Source organism: Eurypyga helias, unplaced genomic scaffold (genome assembly GCF_000690775.1).
Source record: "Eurypyga helias isolate BGI_N326 unplaced genomic scaffold, ASM69077v1 scaffold16370, whole genome shotgun sequence".
Lineage (NCBI taxonomy): Eukaryota > Metazoa > Chordata > Aves > Eurypygiformes > Eurypygidae > Eurypyga > Eurypyga helias.
This window is the reverse complement of record NW_010225258.1, coordinates 24,979-44,099: the sequence shown is the minus strand read 5'-3', so window position 1 is coordinate 44,099 and position 19,121 is coordinate 24,979. Positions and strand designations below refer to the sequence as shown.

Below are 19,121 nucleotides of genomic sequence, written 5' to 3'. Positions count from 1 at the left end.
ACCCTCAGCAGATTACTACTGCCCATCCACGACGTGACATGAAAATGCCCTCTTTGTCAGAGCGACAGCTTCCCTCTGTGGTTAATGCCTCCCCGCGCACCACGCTTCAAGGACTCATGGGGATGGGGAAGAGAGGGAAGGTGAAACGTGAAATTATGGCAAGTCAGCCATGGTTCTGTTTTTCTGCTCTTCCCTGCCAGGTTTTGGGAAACGTTGCCATGGTGATGGCAGCTGCGGGGCTGCAGCGACAGCTCTCCGGAGAGCAGCCTCCGCAAACCCCAGTGCCGGTGGCAAGCGAATGGCCACCGAGGGGACACTCGGCCACACCCACGGCGGGCAGCGGGCCAGCGCTGCCCCCGTCCACTGCACTGACCTCCTGTGCTTAGAGGGCTTCTGTGCACATGGATTTTTGTCTGAGGAGCTGCTGGGCGGCAACACAAGAAGAATTCTTGCTTCCTCTGCATCAGGCAGTAAAGATTTAGTGAAGCGATTACCATATGCAGCTGCACTGGTCTGATAAAATTACACTGAAATAGTGCACTAAATTATATTGACAAGATACATCATCTTTGCATACTGCACGTGCTGGCTGGCTGGGCTGTTTTTCTTGAACAAAGCACTGCTCTGCAAAGCTAATGAATACGTGGGAACGTTTCCAAGGGCAGAAAAAGCCCCAGCGCTTTATAGCAGCTTTTTTTATTTTATTTTTTTATTATTAACATGACAGCTGCTCTATTTGCATTCAGGAAGACAATCAAATAGATGGCAAGGCCACAGGTATAGTAAATGAACTCAAATGCCCCACATAAAAAGGAGTGACGTTCTCTGGTGCGTCTAAAATGACCATTCGGGTTGACTCCGGCTGAGACGACTCCACTGCCATATGGGTTTTCTAATACCGGCCACAGCTCTCACTTGCTAAATTCTCCTGGAGCCAGCAAGTTGCTGCAGCTAAATCACATCACATCTGCTTACTGACTTGGTTTGGTCTGAAGGAGAATCACAGCCTGGAATCCCACTAATAATTTATCACAGAAGAAAAAGGGGGGTGAAGATAAAGCTAAAGGAGGAGACATCCAGGGGATGTGGAACAAAAGAATGCAATATTACCTACTTAAACTGGAAGTCAGTTTTCATTCAATTTAACCAAATTCAAAAGAAGCAAATTCTTATCATCATTAAACAAAGAAATCAGCGTTATTTTAAGGGTTAAGGGTTACTCACACGATGAAGCTCTTAAGATAATTACCAAATCTCTTTATGAAAGACCGGTGACTTGTAGGAGAGCAATAAACCACATAATATACATCATTAGAAATGAAGATGTACATTTAAAACCACCAAGAAACAGAACTGCTAAATGCAGGTTTTCTTTCATTTCAGATCATTCCTGTACAAAGAAAAACGTTACTGGGCCCCAGACTGCGACCAACTGCTGCAAGCTACGCGGCACATTTTCCCTTGGATTTTAATCACACAAGTGCCTATTGCCACAACACACTTTATCTCCAGTTGGATTTTCCCTTTTCTAAATTAAAATTTGGGGAACTCCAATGCAACAGAAGGATCAAGTATTTAAAAGAAAACCAAATTAACCTCCCTCTTTCCTTTTAGATGTAACTGTGAGTCTGAGAAGCATCAGTTTGTCTTACTCAGCCCTAAACTATGGAAAAAGAGGAGGCTCCAGGGAGACCTTATTGCAGCCTTCCAGTACCTGAAGGGGCTACAAGGAAGCTGGGGGGGACTTTTGACAAGGGCAGGGAGTGACAGGACAAGGGGGAATGGGTTTAAATTGAAAGTGGGGAGGTTTAGATTGGACATCAGGAAGAAGTTCCTCCCGCAGAGGGTGGGGAGCACTGGGACAGGTTGCCCAGAGAAGCTGTGGATGTCCCATCCCTGGAAGTGTCCAAGGCCAGGCTGGATGAGGCTTGGAGCAACCTGGGCTAATGGAAGGTGTCCCTGCCCATGGCAGGGGGGTTGGAACTGGGTGGTCTTTAAGGTCCCTTCCAATCCCAACCCATTCTGTGATTCTATGAAAAAGGAGGAAGAATTCAATTTTTGTGCGAGTTTTTCATGTACAATTGAAAACAAGATGGGAATAGAAATTAAGATACAGGTAAATTGCCTTGATGTTTTCAGAGCATAGAGAAGGCCTCTTAAGATCCTCACTCTGATTTTTTTTGTGTGACTGCTCCTGTTTCAGCACTGCCAGTCTCCAACTGCTCCATCTACTGGCAGCAGAACATGGCTGGCACGTGAACACAGGAAGGATCTGAGAGCAGTGAAGATCTAACAGTAAACCAAGAGAAGTACAGAAAATGGAAGCGAAATTCAAGCATTTCCCAGGCAGATTTAACCCAGTTCAAGGTACCTAATTACAGGGCTATAGACATCAAGCCAGCACCCTCTCTTCCGTCGGTGAGCTGTACAGTAAGCATTTAGATCCATTAGTGTTTCTTGTCTTTAGCTGCAAGTTCCAGACTCTAAAGAGCTCCTCTCCATCACTTTGCAAGCATTTCAGGGCCTGGCTGAAGAACATCCAGTACGTATAAACAGAGACACAGGTGAGCCACAGCAGGGTTAAGCCACAGCAAAGGAGCTCTGGCCATCCAGCTTTCTTCAGTACCTTGGGCACTTGAGAAGGAGCTTGTCTACCCCCTCCACCCCCAAGTCTTTATTAGGTAAATTAGAATCTTACTAGAGATTTCTCAGAGGGAAATAACAAGGAGATGGCTTCACCCATCCTATTTCAACACCCTGTGCAGAAGAGAAAGCCATGTAGAGTTGCGTCAGACCCTCTCCACTCCAGGGAGAGGAGAAAATCAAGGAGGGAGGTTTGTGAAGCCACAGGACAACGTGCACCGGGAATTCAACCTTTGTCACTTTTGCTGAATGCCACATCAGGCCCCGTAGGAGCTATAGTTACTCCATATACCCAGCATGTCTGATGCCACACAAACCCACCACAGCAAAAACGCCCACAGAGCCAGAGGGTCGATCCGTTATTCCTAACCAGGGACTTCTAGAGGAAAAAAAAAATCTTCAGCCCTGCTCTCCTCAAAGGTTGTTGAGCCCAGTCCAGATCAGAGCACAGACTACACAATTCCGAAGTTTCCATCTAAAGGAAAGGCCAGCAAACTCACAAAAACTGACAGGTTGCTGTCAAAACTGTGCCCCACACTGCTGGGTGGATTTTATCTGAAGGAGGCGCTTCAGTGCTCACCATGCAGTGAGACAGCTCCTGTTGCCACAGCACAGACGGACTGGGGCTTTCAAACTGTTCTTCAGCAACTGCTCCTTTCAGTTTCACATGAGGTCACCTCTCAATTCCTCAGACATTTAATATGAAAACTGGGGTCACCTGGGAGCAAGGTGGCGCTCCTGCAGGTTTCTTCAACACGGAACTCACTAGCTTGCCTCATACCACATTAGTGGCATGACCCAGCGGAATCACTGAATGTGGCACGTATGACCAACATGCTTAGAGAATGGCTGCAGGCAGGGGAACTCCCGAGGCACCAGTGCGAGCACCGTGGAAGTGCAATTAATAACCCAGAAAAGCGTTAACAGAGGGCTATGAGACCCCCACAGATCAGCCCCGTCTCACTCCAAAAGAAGCAGCCAGAATACGCCCTTGGAAAAGTATGCTTCCAGGGAAGGGACCTGGAAGATGATGACGAGTAGTCCAAGAAAGCTCATCAGTGGGGCAGGCAGAAGACTACTAAAAAAAGGAGAGAAACCACTGAACCACAAAGCTCAGAAACAGGCAGATCCTGCATCCTTTTAGCAGCCCAGGCTTTGCACTGCCAGAAAAACTAGTCCCATGTACACAAATGTTACTGAAGGTAAACCATGCCACCCGACACAACAAATACCAGCAGGGATGCAACCCTGGACAGGACATCTCCCTCCATACCAGTCAAATGGTTCTGACTTCCAGAGAGGGAATGGGATCAAACGCACTGTAAACACAAGACATGTAAGTGTTTCACAAAACTAGCACTGAGCTTGCAGGGGACAGCTTCTCCTGCAGGGCCTTCCTCTTCACCACAAGTGATTCAGCCCATCAGGTTCAGAAAGTTTGTGCAAACTTACACTACCTGCACAGCTTTAGAGCAGGCTTTTCCGCTGTGAAGCTTTATACCCATCTGTCAGCAGTTTCTATTTCTGACAGGCAAAAAGGGTTTCAGAAGTTCTGTTGTTTCCTGAGTTCCAAGAATGACAGAAGAAAAACATGTTCTAAGAAATACGTTTCTAAAATTTTCAAACTAGGCGACAATCCCTGTCAGGTAGGACAAGGTTGGGTCCACCATTTCTGCGGTCGTGCAGGTCAGAGGTTGTTGCTCTTTGCTAGGCAGATCATGCTTGTACAGAACACTCTTCTCAGCAAGTACCAAAAGCAGCTCATATATTTTTTCCCCCAACGGTGTGTGCTGCTTTTGAGGTTATAAAACCAAGTTCTAGTGTGTTGCTGTTGCTCCTAAAAGCACCTAATTGACTGAGGAGCTAGCCAAATCACAGTAAACTCCTGTAGCTTGGAAAAGTAGCTTTGAAAGCAAAGTCTGAGAATGTGTTTGCCCTGAAGTCATAGAATCACAGACTGGTTTGGGTTGGAAGGGACCTTAAAGATCATCTAGTTCCAACCCCCCCTGCCATGGGCAGGGACACCTTCCACTAGCCCAGGTTGCTCCAAGCCTCATCCAGCCTGGTCTTGGACACTTCCAGGGATGGGGCATCCACAGCTCCTCTGGGCAACCTGTCCCAGTGCCTCCCCACCCTCTGCGGGAAGAATTCCTTCCTGATGTCCAATCTAAACCTCCCCACTTTCAATTTAAACCCATTCCCCCTTGTCCTGTCACTCCCTGCCCTTGTCAAAAGTCCCCCCCAACTTCCTTGTAGCCCCTTCAGGTACTGGAAGGTGCTATAAGGTCTCCCCGGAGCCTTCTCTTCTCCAGGCTGAACACCCCAACTCTCCCAGACTCTCCCCATGGCAAAGGGGCTCCAGCCCTCGGAGCATCTCCGTGGCCTCCTCTGGACTCGCTCCAAGTGGTCAATATCCTTCTGATGTTGAGGGCTCCACAGCTGGACGCAGCACTCCAGGTGGGGTCTCACCAGAGCAGAGCACAGGGGCAGAATCCCCTCCCTCTCCCCCCTGGTCCACGCTGCTCTGGATCCAGCCCCGGATACGGTTGGCTTTCTGGGCTGCCAGCGCACACGGCCGGCTCATGTCCAGCTTTTCATTCACCAACACCCCCAAGTCATAGAATGTGAAGTTATTTATCCTAAGGGTAAAACCAAAAAAAATCTTGAGCTCAAACCCCATGTTCAGAGAGGAAAGACAAGCGTGCAGGTCCCATTGCACTGTGCCTTAGGCGTCTTACCCTTTGTAATGCTGAGGGCCTTCGACTTTCTGTTCTGTAGACTGCCCTTCCCTCTGACACCCTTTCACCCATGCTGCTGGGGCAGTGTTTTCCATAACCTCTGCAGCAGTTCTTTCCCTTGTTCCTGTGCTGTAACTCCCCTGCACCTGCAGACCCCAGTGTTCCATGGTATGGCAGGTTCTTTCGGGAAGTGATGGCCACTAGTGTGCAAATTGTGCTTCTTTCTGTATCCCTTGGCTGTGGTGTTTGGTTTACATTAGGGAAGTCAATAATACAGAAGCTCAACGCTTAATAAACCAACTTGCATCAGCATCTGCCCCCAGTCACTGTGTGCTCCAGTCATCACTAACTGTATCAAAATAAAACCAATAAGGGTTTTCATAGGTCCTGATAAAAACTTCATAGTTATCAGTGGAATAGTATGATGAGAGAGGTCACATGATTCTCAAATTCCTCCCAGTGTCCTTTCCGCTGTAGCCTGTCCCTTCTCTTCCTAGCTGGCCTCTGGGGAAAGTTTTCCCTGTCTTTTTTCACTCTTGTCTTCCCCTGTCACTCCTCTCCCTCCACCCCCAAGTTTCACTAACAAACTTTCATGCACATAAGCCTGTCTCTTATCCATTCATCCCTAAAAGTTCCTCTAAGTTAGCCTACTTTCACTGAGTAAAGAGCAAGTATTTAAACAGTAACCAACAATCTTAGAGGTCCTACAGCCCACAGTACATCACACCACACCTTCAGTGCAGCTGCAGACAGCACTGCTGAAAGAGCTTTAAAAAAATTCAGCAGTAATCAAACTGCAGTCTTCTAGGACATGTGCAGTCTTGTCACTTTTGCAAGTACGTCTGAAAAGGCAGCAAAGGTGTTTTAAGGAACCTGAACTAAGTTTTTAATGCAGTAAACTAAGCTTTACCTTCTGCAGGAAAAGGACGATCCTCACAAGCATCTTGGCATGCAGTTCCTCCAGGGTGAACAGGGTCCGAGGCGTGCGGATGAAAATCTTGGTCTTGCCATAAGCAACATCGTGCTGAAATCCATGACACTCTATGAGCTTCTTCACAGCATCCTTGTCCGAAGGGAGGTCATGGTTTGGCCAAGTGAATTCCGAGATCATCTTGTACCTGGAATTACAAGGTACAGTTTACAAATGAGAACCTGGGTGACAAGTTTACAAGCAGGCCAACCTTCAACACGTTTTAGAAATAATCATCATCTAAATTCTAATAAAACTGATTATCGATAGAAGATCCTCAGGACACCCTCTGTAGGACTTGTGATCCTCAAAATCCAAGGAAAATGAATATGAGAGAGGCATGGCTTTGTAAGATGCTGAAAAAAGATATTGGGAGGAGCTCACTTCATCAACACCAAACTGACACAACGCGGCGAAGCTCACCATTGCCCTCCTGCAGTTTTGGCAGTTCCGTTACTCACACCCTCAGCATTCCTTTTTTTTGGTTTGTTTTTTGAGGAAGAAAAGCTTTGATTTGCTCACACTCTGCATAAGAAGCCAACTGTAACCCATGGTTTGTCAGAAACCCTAGATTTAAAAATTCGGCGAATAATTTTTTTGTTCATCGTTTTGGTAGCCATTTCTAACAAACTCTGTTATTTACCAAGGCAGCAGGTAGTCGACTGCCATGGTGTGTGCAAACACCACTGCTGCCCGCGACTGCTGTTCGGTCATTCCCCCCATCCTTACTCTCCCAATTTCATTTTACACTGAGAGAGGACGTAGACTGGAACGAAGAGAACTACAAATCAAACCCAAAAGCGGCTGCAGCCGACTGCTCTGTAAGATTTACCAGCCTTGCAAAGTGCTGATTAGGTGAATAGATGTTTGCAAAAAGCAACAATGAATTTTCTGCATAAGATTTATGGACATAATCAAAACTGTAATACACATTTTCGCTGCAATAGTACCCGCATTCATGATCTAAATAAAACAAGCATGCAGCAATCTTAACCACTTCTCGATTTAAAAGCCCACAATCCAAGTCAAGCATCAATCTCAGTGTTTTAGGCATTCAGAAATTTCAGCTGCTCTTAAACGGACGCAGCAATAAACCTTTTTACTGGGGAGTGGGTGCACTGCGGGAGTTACTAAACAGACTCAAGTAAGCCTGGATGGAAATACACTGTCGCTTTCATTCATCAGATTAGCCTTTCTGAATAAACTGTTGAAGAGGGGGAAAAAAGGAGGTGGGCACTGTGTCTGAGCAGGGAACACCATCCGCGCGAGGGTCACAGCACGCAGATCTACAGGTCTCACTGATGAACAAACCAGGCATGTTAAAAAACCCTCCTCAGCCTCCCCACAAAAGACCGTGCGTTTCTACTTGGCTGGCAAAAGCATTCCTTCTCTCAAAGGCAGGTACACACAGCACATCAATATTTTACACAGGTTTCTCCTTCCTATTCTCGTCAGGAAAATGTTGCTGCAATAACGGATTCGCTGGGCAAATCTTCCACCTTGAGACATTTGCAGTAGGAGAGAAGAAGAACCCGACAAGCGGAGTGGTTAATTCCGACAAACCCAGGCGGAATTACACAGGCCTGCTCTGCCAATGGGGCCGGGAAAAAGGTAGAAGATGGCAAAGATCTGAACACCTGCCCCAAAGAAACATTAAATTCTCTTCTGCCTTTACAACAGACCCAGGGCTACGGTGTTTAAAGACCCCCGAGGCAAACGGACTGCCTCGCTCCCAGCCCAGAGGCGGCGGGACCGGCGGCGGCGGCTGGGGCAGCCCGGTTGTTCCTCCCACGGCACGCGCCGTGCAATGCCACCAACACCTTCCCGCAGCAGAGAGCGCGACCTGGATGCCTCAGCAAGTCAAATCCCAACCTCGCTGCTAACTATAGTGGGACAGAACCCAAAATAAACCTGTCCACTGACACCACAACCCTGCCCCTCTCCTGCCTGGAGATCTCGACAGCTTTCAAGGTCACTTATACATTAAACATCCGTTCCTACACCCCCTTTGTTTCTCCTTCTCCGTACTCAGCTGTAGACACCCGGCATGCAGGAGGTGCTACTCAAGTTCGCAGTTCCCGGCGCAGGTCTCCTAAGAACCAAGATCCTTGTGAGCCACTAAATTAGGAAGCTCTACTGAAAAATATCGGGTCTGCACACGAAGCTGGCTCACCCTCTTCTCTCGCTGCTGTGGGGTTCACAGCAACCCCAGCGTTGTTTCCATGCTGCCTTTCACACTGCCTGGAAATAGGCATGTGGATGCCTTCGTGGCGAGTGTTGGATTACGCTCGCACACGGCCGTGCCTGCAGATGCCTCGCAGGCGCCGTTCTTCCCCCTGCCCCGCACACATACCCCCTCTGAAACCCAATCAGCTTCTGTTTGACAGTAAGTTATATATTAAACCAAAAGAATGCATCCCATCTATTTAAGATCCACGGTCCCGACATGCAGGTCACAACCGGGAGATGTAGCTACCAAGTGAACACACAACATCCCTCAGCCAACTAAAAATATTTACAGCTTATTCTCTACAAATTGCTACGGGCAGACTGGTTTGCACAGGGATCAAATAAAGTTTTCTTCATTTCAAGAAAAGCTTGAGAAGGACCTTTATTAATGATTTTAACCATGCTTCACTTCATTTCTACTGGTAGGTATGACATTATCAACTACCTTACAGCATTTTACGGCTACATAGCAACAAACTCTTTTCCAAGAGAAAGGAAAGTTACTTTTTTAATGTGTTTTTATATACAGACATATATATGTATATATAAGAAAAAAACCCAGGCATACATACCCTCATATACAGATATATAGGAGTTTTCATCCATCCATCCACCCACCCATCCATCCATCCATCCATCCATCCATCCATCCATCTCCCAGTACATATCTGGGCCTACAAGGAAACTGGGAGGGACTTTTTACAAGGGCCTGTAGTGACAGGACAAAGGGTAACGGGTTTAAATTGAAAGTGGGGAGGTTTAGATTGGACATCAGGAAGGAATTCTTCCCGTAGAGGGTGGGGAGGCACTGGGACAGGTTGCCCAGAGAACCTGTGGATGCCCCATCCCTGGAAGTGTCCAAGGCCAGGCTGGATGAGGCTTGGAGCAACCTGGGCTAGTGGAAGGTGTCCCTGCCCAGGGCAGGGGGGGGGACTGGATGATCTTTAAGGTCCCTTCCAACCCAAATCATTCTGTGAATCTATGATCTCCTGTCCCTTCTAAGAGGAATCAGCAAAACAAAACCTGGGTATCTGTTTTGGGATCAGAAAATCTGACAGCTCCAGGGGCCTGTAAGGAAGTTAAATACCTCTTAGTGGGACCGAACTTGTACAATAACTTGTAAATGTCAGCACACAGATGACAAAGTTACATCCCAAAATCGCCTCTGGCTGAATCATGCCAGGTCTGTCTTAAAAAGTGCCCCACATGCAATGCAAGAGCCCAGAGCTGAAGGGCCTGGAGTCTCCTGCACGTCCCCAGTCTCCCAGTGACCCTGTTAAATATGAAGGAACAGAAACTCCTTGTGACCCCTGTTCAGAAACCACTCAGAAATGTGTGGCTTGTACCCCAAATCATATCGTCTGGCCCCTGTAAGAGGGCATGTCTCACCCCCAGTCAAGGAATAAAGGATTTTGGAGAAAACAAAACCAACATCCATACTGGATGATTTTTTTTAATTTAGCCAAGTCAGCATAGACTGCTCACGGAGCAACACGCAATATGCAAACACGGGGGCTGAAACCTTACACTGTAGATGTTTAAACCTACTCCAGGGTCTGGCAGAACAAATGTCACAGTAGCCTGAAAGCTGCAGCAGTTGCCATGTGCTAATTTGGTTTACTGGCTGTAAACACCACTGCTGGTCTTCAGCTTACAGGAGCTCATCAAACATTCATTAAAAACAAAGCAGCTGTTCATATTAATAGTAATGACACAAATCTTCAGAGTCAATTGTAATGAATTCCACACGTGAGGGCAAAAGCTCTCTCTAACCACTGCGGGATGGTGAAGAAAGCTGCAGGCTGTATTTAGCAAGCCAGGCCCTCTCGTTCCACCTCAGGTATCATGAAATACGCAGGCAAATCTCCACTGAGAACCCCAGAACATCTTTCAACACTTCGTATCTAGCGCATGACATCCCACCTGCTTGAATGGCTTCATTTTTTTTCTGCCCTCACGGCCTTTTTCTCACCTGATTCAGTAATAGACGTAAAAATCGATTCACTATTTCATCAGGAAGGGGCTGAATTCTTAGCACCCACACCAATTTACAGAAGCCATAAAACCAACTTCAATCTAAACCATTTCATTTGTCACAAGTCTGGTAGGAATTAAGAGGGCAATGAGTATCAAAACCACATTTTAACGGGGTCATGTTACCATCCCTTTTTCAGACTTCCAGTTTTAATGTCCAGAGGTTTCCTGCTGCACGCGCCTGATGTCACTGCGTGCCATTGAGCACTTCCCAAGACACACGGTGTCTGTCTGTCTCTCTCGCTGCAGCAATTAGTTAGACAATGTTCAGAGAGAAAACAGAAGTTAATTAGCTCTGGTTTTAGGGGTATGCTCTGGGGAAGAACCTCATTACACATCCCCACTGCAGAGAGTAACACAGCAAATGAATTTTAGCAGCAAAGAAGTTGAGCCCGAGTGCCACAGACGCACCTCTAAACACACCTGCTGCCGCAGCAGAGAGCGACCGCAGTCCCGGTTAGAGTCCCGTTGTGTCATACCCAACGGCAGGTACGACACCAAACACACCCCCATCCACATACACCCAGTCAGGAGCACGAGCCCAGAGGACTTCAGACTTACGCTTCGCTCAAGGGGGACAGCCAAGTCACACGCCTCGTCCCATCGGCCGAGCTGTCCTGCAAAGAGCCAAGTCACTTCCCAGCGCCCTTCCTACCTGTGAAGAAACTTCTCGTACGTCTGGCGGTAGGCAAAGCCTGCTCGGCGGACTCTCACGTTCTCCAAAAGGCCGAGGTATTCCACCTGATGCCTGCAACGCTCCTCGTCAAAAAGCTGCGGTGACTTCTTGTCGTTGGGCTTAATGCAACGGACGTAGTAGGGCTCCTAAGGGGACAAAGCAAACCCGGGTTCACTCAGAAATAAAAAAAGGTCGTTACAGACACAGCTGTTCCCTCATGAAAACATGGAGATGTCAGCCCACCCCGGGCATCTGAGTGAGGCTTGGTGGCTTAGCAGGAATTTCAAGGTTGGAACAGAAACGACGAGTGGCACCTGACACCTTCCTCCCCTTAGCACACTGCCGCGACGTCTGTTACAAGACCAACGTGTTAGTCCTAGTTCGACTGTCCTCTGCTGTGTATCAGAGCCAGTCCCACCTCCCCCTCCCCTAAACACCGGCCCTCACAGCAGACAGCACGAACAAGGCAATTCATTGCCCGGAGAGTTGGATATGGCTTTTCCAGTATCAACACCTAAACGCAGCCTGGATTACTCCGTAAGATTTAAACTCTGCTGAATCAAGCCCTCTAAAACCTGCAGCAACACGCTTGAACGTTGGAAATGACTGACCATTCCCCTGTGTGGGGCAAACCCCAGCCGCCTTCCATCCCGGTTCAACACCCCGAGCACCACACCTTCAGGGGACAAGCACAAGCCACCGGCACGCGAGTTCCTTGTTCTGCGCCCCGTGGACTTGTGGGCGGCGGAGAAGGCTGGATGGGGAGCGGTGGCTTTACTCCACGCAGCAGAGCCGGGTGGGTCCTGCCCCAAACTGGCTGGGCCGACTCTGGGTGCTCAGGCTGGAGCCCCACACACCTTTCACTGCACCCCTGAGATCAGCCCATGCACAGCTGCTTTTGGCATTTACTTTGACTTTTATGAGGCTAAAGGCAACTTTCCTCTAGGCCAACACGGTCCATGACCAGCACCAGCCTGTCCAGGGTGGCTCTAAGCCTTTTAAACGTATGTGCTTTCATCACATTCTTTCTCTTCATTGCTAGCCCTTGCTATCCCACTTCTAACATGATTAGTGGGGGTTAATAAGCATCATAAAGGCCAAAATTAGTTTTTTCAAGGTAAAATTCTATTTTTATAACATGAATCTATATCATCTTTAAGTAGCCTTTGCAAAAGGAGTGGCATATTCTGCAGGCTGGCAGAGCCTGCTGCCCACCAAGTCTCATCACTAGCCAAGGGAAAACTCAAACGGGGATCCCAGTCAGCTCAGAAAGCCACAATATGCCCAGAGATGTGCTTCAGAGGCCATCTCAAAGATGTATTTAAAGTGGAGCATTTAAAAAATTAGTTTACAGCAACACTAAAATTATGATAAAGGGAGATAAGCAGACTGTCTGAGATCTTAATATTAGAAAATATGAAATCTTAATCAGGACAAGGGGTAACGAGTTTAAATTGAAAGTGGGAAGGTTTAGATTGGACATCAGGAAGGAATTCTTCCCGCAGAGAGTGGGGAGCACTGGGACAGGTTGCCCAGAGAAGCTGTGGATGCCCCATCCCTGGAAGTGTCCAAGGCCAGGCTGGATGAGGCTTTGAGCAACCTGGTCTAGTGCAAGGTGTCCCTGCCCGTGGCAGGGGGTGGGACTGGGGGGGGTTTAAGGGCCCTTCCAATTCCAACAATTCTATGATTGTAAGATGTAGAGGCCTTGGAAAAGCAGAGACTCAGATTCTAGAAACCGATACAAGCCACTGGATCTTGTGGGGAAGGTGTTGGACTGGAATGTTTCCTTGCCTTCATAAGCATGCACTCAGCAGCAGTAGGCTGTGCTTTTCTCCTGGAGGGCTATCCTCAGGGTAGGAATATATGCACCGAGTGAGCAAAATCTAAGCCAACGACCCTTACAAGAGCTGGCAGCATCCTTGTGCTGCCTCTCCTCCGTGCAGCAACCCATGAGTGCACACGCAGGTATGGGGAGTGTGTGGGTAAACAGAAGGATGTGTGGGCAATGTATGCTCTTACGCCACCTCCCTCCTCCCCTAGTGAGTTCATCTCCCCACGAAGTGTGTCACGGAGGGCTCCTTCACAGTCTTGTTTGGGTCCTTTCCTTACCAGGGGTCTGAGGCAAAGCTGCACGCAGTAGAGAAAACTTCCCTGCTTCCACGGAGCCGGCCTAGCCCTCGGGTAGGGCAGCGCTCTCTTCATCCTGCTCTTCTTTTCCTGTCCTCAGGGAGTAGTGGGCTCAAAAAAGGAAGGAACACTGAGGACACAGCTTCCTCAGGACAGCAGGCAGCCAAGTGACAGCTCTGTGTGTGAGGGTTTCTGCTGAGGTCACTGCCACGGTAATTCACCACAACCCATACCTGTTCTATTTGTTCTCCTTCCCTTTAGGAGAGAACGGTGAAATATAATGAGCTGGTACAACTGAAAGAGTTTTAAGAGATACACACATTAACTTTTTTGACTTCCTTCTGAAAATTATCTCTGCACTGAAGGTGACAGGGTTTACAAGGGTCTTTATTCACTCAACAGTCTCCTACCACTGCTCAGAACTTGCAATCTGCGTGGGTGATGATTTTCCCTTCAGTTTAGAGCTCGGCTGTGCCGTGGGAACAGGGCTGTCATCGGTGCTCTTCACGCTCTCTGTCACTGTGTGTCAAACTACGAAGACAGAAGCAGCCCTTTCTGAACGTCAGATGGGTGTTGAAGTGGGTTTGACGTGGTCACGGCAGCTGTGACTGATGAGGAGTAGGAGGTTGCTGGACCTGTTGCCTGCAATGCATAAGCTCTGTATTGTAATCTCTCAGTTGTATGGCAAGAAACAAAGGCCAGGTCATTCATCTCCTAGAACAAGACTCCTGCATGACTGGAAATAAGCTCTTTAGGGAAAGTGCAGGACCCTGAATTACACTTGAACTTAGAAGCCATCAGAGTCTGCAGTTGTGAAGGTGAATAGTCTGCAGTTCCCCCATCCCCTCTTGCTAATATTCAGCTTGGGCCACTTCTCCATCCACACATTAGTCACCCTTAGACAGACCTATCCCAGCGTTAGCGACAGACACTGAGATGAAAATGAAGATCTGCCCTCAACACCTTTGTGTTGAGATGTCAAGACAACTAGAAATCCTTTGATGAGATTGGTATCAGAACAATTCCACATTTGATCCACAGAACTGCAACATCTTGAGCACGGGAACCAAATCACAGAAGTCGTTAGGAGCACAAAGTCAAGAAAGCACATCCCACCCGTTGTCTCCAGGGAACGGGTGTCACTTGCTCATGACGGACACTGCAGCGCCCAGGTCAGAGCTATTCACCACTGCTAATGCCCAAACTCCCCGCAGCGCTGCGGAGCCGGCTGCCGGGCTCGTCAGTCAGGTCTCTGCCACTGAAAAACCCGACAAACCTCAGCGCACAGGAACATCCGTGACTCAAGCCCAGCACAAAGAGGAGTGACTGTAGCTGCGTTAGATACAGAAGGCAGAAATCAAGACGTTGCTTTCCTTTTGGAAAACAGAAATAGGAAGTTCCTGCGCAGACAGGAGATCATCTATCAGTGCAATTAGAGTGTAATTAAAGCCTCTCAGCAACGACAGCTACCAGGGTAAATTCTAAAGCAGATTATTCCATGCCCACAATCCCACCAGCCTCAGCTCTTCAGGGGGATAATTATGCAGCTCCCATTATTGCACCGTGAGGCTGTCAAGCCTGGGAGCTGCATTTTATAAATGGAAGAACTGAAATACAGACACAAAGGCCCCAGTTCTGAGGCTGTTTAGATGCTTAATTGCAACTGATTTTTTTTTTAGATTTTTAGTAATTTTAGTAATTTTTAGATTTTTAAGTGTTAAAAAGAAAAAAAAAAAACAGTTTAAATTCATTGCACCCTACACAAACTCCTCCTTGAGAGATTTCTTTTCTGTAGTTTATGGCTCGTTAAATGAGAGCAAGGATAGGGACAGCACTGACAGATCTGTGCTGGATATGTCCAATCAGTCACAGTGATGACATTATAACTTAGTAGAGATGAAGCCTGTCATCCTGGACAGGAGAGGAGAGGTACAGAAGAAAGAAGAGTCAGACAAAAGGAGTTACAGAGACAGAGGGAGGAAAAGAGAAAAGGAAAAAAAAAAAAAAAAAAAAAAAAAAAAAAAAAAAAGAGATGCATGTCCAGAGAGAGTTGCTAGAGAAGGTCATTGCTTACAGCCGAGTCAGCCAAAGGCTTCCTGTGAGATTCCACCTGGAGTGCTGTGTCCAGCTCTGGGGCCCCCAACATCAGAAGGATATCAACCAGTTGGGTGAGTCCAGAGGAGGCCACGAAGATGCTCCGAGGGCTGGAGCCCCTCTGCCATGGGGACAGGCTGCAAGAACTGGGCTTGTTCAGCCTGGAGAAGAGAAGGCTCCGGGGAGACCTTATAGCACCTTCCAGTGCCTGGAGGAGGCTACAAGGAAGCTGGGGGGGACTTTTTACAAGGGCAGGGAGTGACAGGACAAAGAGTAATGGGTTGAAATCGAAAGTGGGAAGGTTTAGGTTAGATATCAGGAAGGAATTCTTCCTGGAGAGGGTGGGGAGGCACTGGGACAGGTTGCCCAGAGAACCTGTGGATGCCCCATCCCTGGAAGTGTCCAAGGCCAGGCTGGATGTGGCTTTGAGCAACCTGGTCTAGTGGAAGGTGTCCCTGCCCATGGCAGGGGGGGTGGAACTAGATGATCTTTAAGGTCCCTTCCAACCCAAACCATTCTGTGATTCTATTTAAAAAAAGAAAGCCACCCAAAGTAATCCCTTATGGAAAGATCAAATCCTCAAGAAAGCAGCATGGGCAGTAAAATGCTCTTGAAACTTCTGAAGCATGGTTACATGGCAACTCCATAGAGCTAATTTTTGTTTGGTTGCATTTTGTTTGGTTGCTCTTTTTAAAAAAGGCACTTTTTTTCTACCTGCCAAAGGTCTCTGCCTGAAAGACTCCCGGTGTAAGTCTGGAAGATCACACTGTTACTGAGATACCAGTACTGAAAAGCACCACTTCAACACAGCATCTTCCAAAAGCACGTTGCCTGAGCCTCGTGTACACACCGGACGTGTGTACACACAAGCTGTATTAAAACCCTATTTGTGAACCGTATTTGCTTCTGCCCTGTTAACCACACTTTCATGCCACTCAGCCTGTTGGAAGCACCTGACACCCCAATACCCACACCACCTGCCCCTTCCTCTCAGGGACCACAGAGCTCTGCTTCATCACCAAATTCCAGATTTAAACCAGAATACTGACAAAACAAAATTTTAAAGTTGGTTATTTTAAAAACTGGAAAAGTTAATTAACCAACTAATGCTGCAGGTACCTTATTCACAGACTTTGAGCTTTTTTTCTGATATTATTCCTGCCCAGCAAATTAGCATTTTTGGAGACTATTCCCCCAGATGACAGGTTTGAAGATATTTCTGATACTGCCAAAAAACCTGCAGCTTTCCAAGAAGGCCAAATTAGTATCAGTGAAGAAGAGCTCGACTGCTGTTCTGTTCAAGGACTGTAGAAAGAGAGCACACAAATATGGTTTAAAACAGTTCAGAGAAACATTCAGCTAGCCAGAACAGCCCAGGTGGAATGGGAGGCCAGGATGTGAAAAGCAGCACTGACTGCACTCGCATGCTGGGCACACTCCAGTAATGTTAAGAAACCATCAGCACAAACTGCCACAAAATTCAGGCTGATCTTCGTCTGGGTGTTTGAGACACAGCTGAGAAAAACACGAACTGATACTGCCTCTCCCTGTGGAACCTTATTCCTCTGAGACCCGCAGACCACAGCAGCTAACACCGCTTGTGCAACGCTGTTTTCAGAGAGCTGCTCTCATCAGCTGTTTCCACAGCCTTCCAAAAAATGTCCTGCGGGGTCCAAACCGCAGTCAGACACACAGACCTTGCCGTTGTTCAGCCCTAGAAGTGCAACTCGGGTCCTGAGTTAAGCACAGGGAAAATGAGTAACCAGGGAAGAACTACAATACCGGGAACAGCGGTGAGTAGCGTCCCCAAAAGGGTGAGTGGTTTCACCAGCCCCGAAACAACAACTGTTCACCCGGTCTCCAGCCCCCAGCAGAAGCAAGAGAGCTGAGACAAGTATCCAAACTCACAATGGCTCAGAGGCAGAGCATCCCATTTATTTGTGCATAACCAGTATCCAGCAAAGCATGGCCTGACTGCCCACAGCTTGCTAACAACCTGTACGTATTGTTGACTGTCCGAAAAGTCACCTCAAATTGACCCCCAGGGCACAATGGCCAAGCAGAAGCACTCTCTCTCTGCACCCTGCTTTACCAGCTGAAGTACACAGTGATTGTGCTCAGGACCCTTACCTAAGCAACCTTGTCTTTCTAGGACACAACAAAATTTAGACCCTTTAAAATAACGTAAGCTTGACTTCAGGATGGGTCTCACCAAACTTCTGGGGTTTGTAAGATGTGTCACAGCCAGGCTGTCCACTAAAAATAGCTAAAGCTCAACTACCTAACGTAGTTTGCAAACTTAAGTAGCTATAAACACCGTTCTGCAAGGAGCATTAGCCATGTAAACTTAACAGCAGCCTCCAAAGTGCAAATTTTGCCCCCTTTGTTCCAGCCCTCCAGCATGCTAAAGGTTGGCCATAAAACAGTGCACAACCAAGACAGCCCTTGGCTCCTTCCTGCTTGGCAAGGGCTCTCGTTAAGTCCTGACAAACTTGTCTGTTTAACGAGAGCCTTCCCTCTAATGGGATCCATAACTCTGGGAAATACAGAGCTCTAAGGCAATTTCCTCCATTGCTATTCAACAGAAAATCTGGAAAAACCCAACAGCTTAGATACAAGTTTCTTATTGAAAATGTAGGGAAGGTGAAGAATGGGAGAAGCATCTGCTATACACGTAGGAGCCTCTTAGTAAACTCACAAGCTTCACTTGGACTTGGAAACAGTTTTGGTTATGGCCTGTCCTTGGAAAAGGTTTACGTTTGTGACAGAGATTTGGATGAGGAATGGAATGAAACTAACTCATTTCACATCAGCCAGCCAGCCTTCGATGATGAATTTTGGTACCTACTGACTCAAGACTGATAATGTGCGATTTAAACCCTTCATCCCCCGTGGCGAGTTGCAGGCACTGTTCAAACCACCACAGTGCACAGCATTCTCTTCACTGTTCTGTTTTTACAAATACCAGGTGGCCTAGAATAATTTTTCCAATAACCAAGTAAATGAAGTTTTGCCACGAGCACTTGCTGAGCCTCCCCACCAACAGTTCCCTGCTACATGCCCTTAATCACAGCCCTCCCCTAGAGCACCCCCAGCACTGTAGTGCTGAAACACTTCGCTCGGTGCATCGGGTTCCTTACCCATTTGGCTAGGCGAGAGATAACGTGACTGCTCCGATGACAGAGAACTGCCTTAACAAGCAGCATCAATCAGAACCTTTTCCTTACCCAACTCATTTTCACAACCACGGACAAACCTTCCTGGGTTCTCGAGATCTCTATATGCAAATTTAGGTTAGGGCTAGTCCATTAATTATTCAGAGGACTGGTAGGTCAGGAAACCTTTACTCCTTGGAAAGTCAGACTAAAGTCTGTCCCCATTTCTCTTCCATCAAGGTCACAGCCACATTCCCAAAAGCTCATGATGTACCATCCAGGAAAGCTCGTCTCTGGCTGCGGGGGCGGTAGGGTAGGACCCCTCTTAAATTCCACTAATGGTCCCTGCCAAAGGCAAGACCTGGCCTTCGGCTGGGCTAACAAGGGCATCCCCTGAGCAGCCCCTAGTCACGCAGTACTGGGGAGAGCTATGGGGCTTCATTCCTCCGTCAGGA

The 19,121-nt window shown here is 47.7% G+C and overlaps 1 protein-coding gene across 1 annotated transcript in view; it reads right to left on the bottom strand.

The window, feature by feature from the left end:
- Positions 1-6,291: 6,291 nt before the first annotated feature.
- Positions 6,292-19,121, bottom strand: part of MYO1D (myosin ID) — a gene marked incomplete at both ends in the record, with an annotated part of 33,001 nt that continues 20,171 nt past the window's right edge. The window contains 2 exons of the mRNA XM_010148835.1: positions 6,292-6,499; positions 11,270-11,436. Of these exons, the coding sequence (XP_010147137.1) occupies positions 6,292-6,499; positions 11,270-11,436 (375 nt within the window). The remainder of the gene's footprint in view (positions 6,500-11,269; positions 11,437-19,121) is intronic.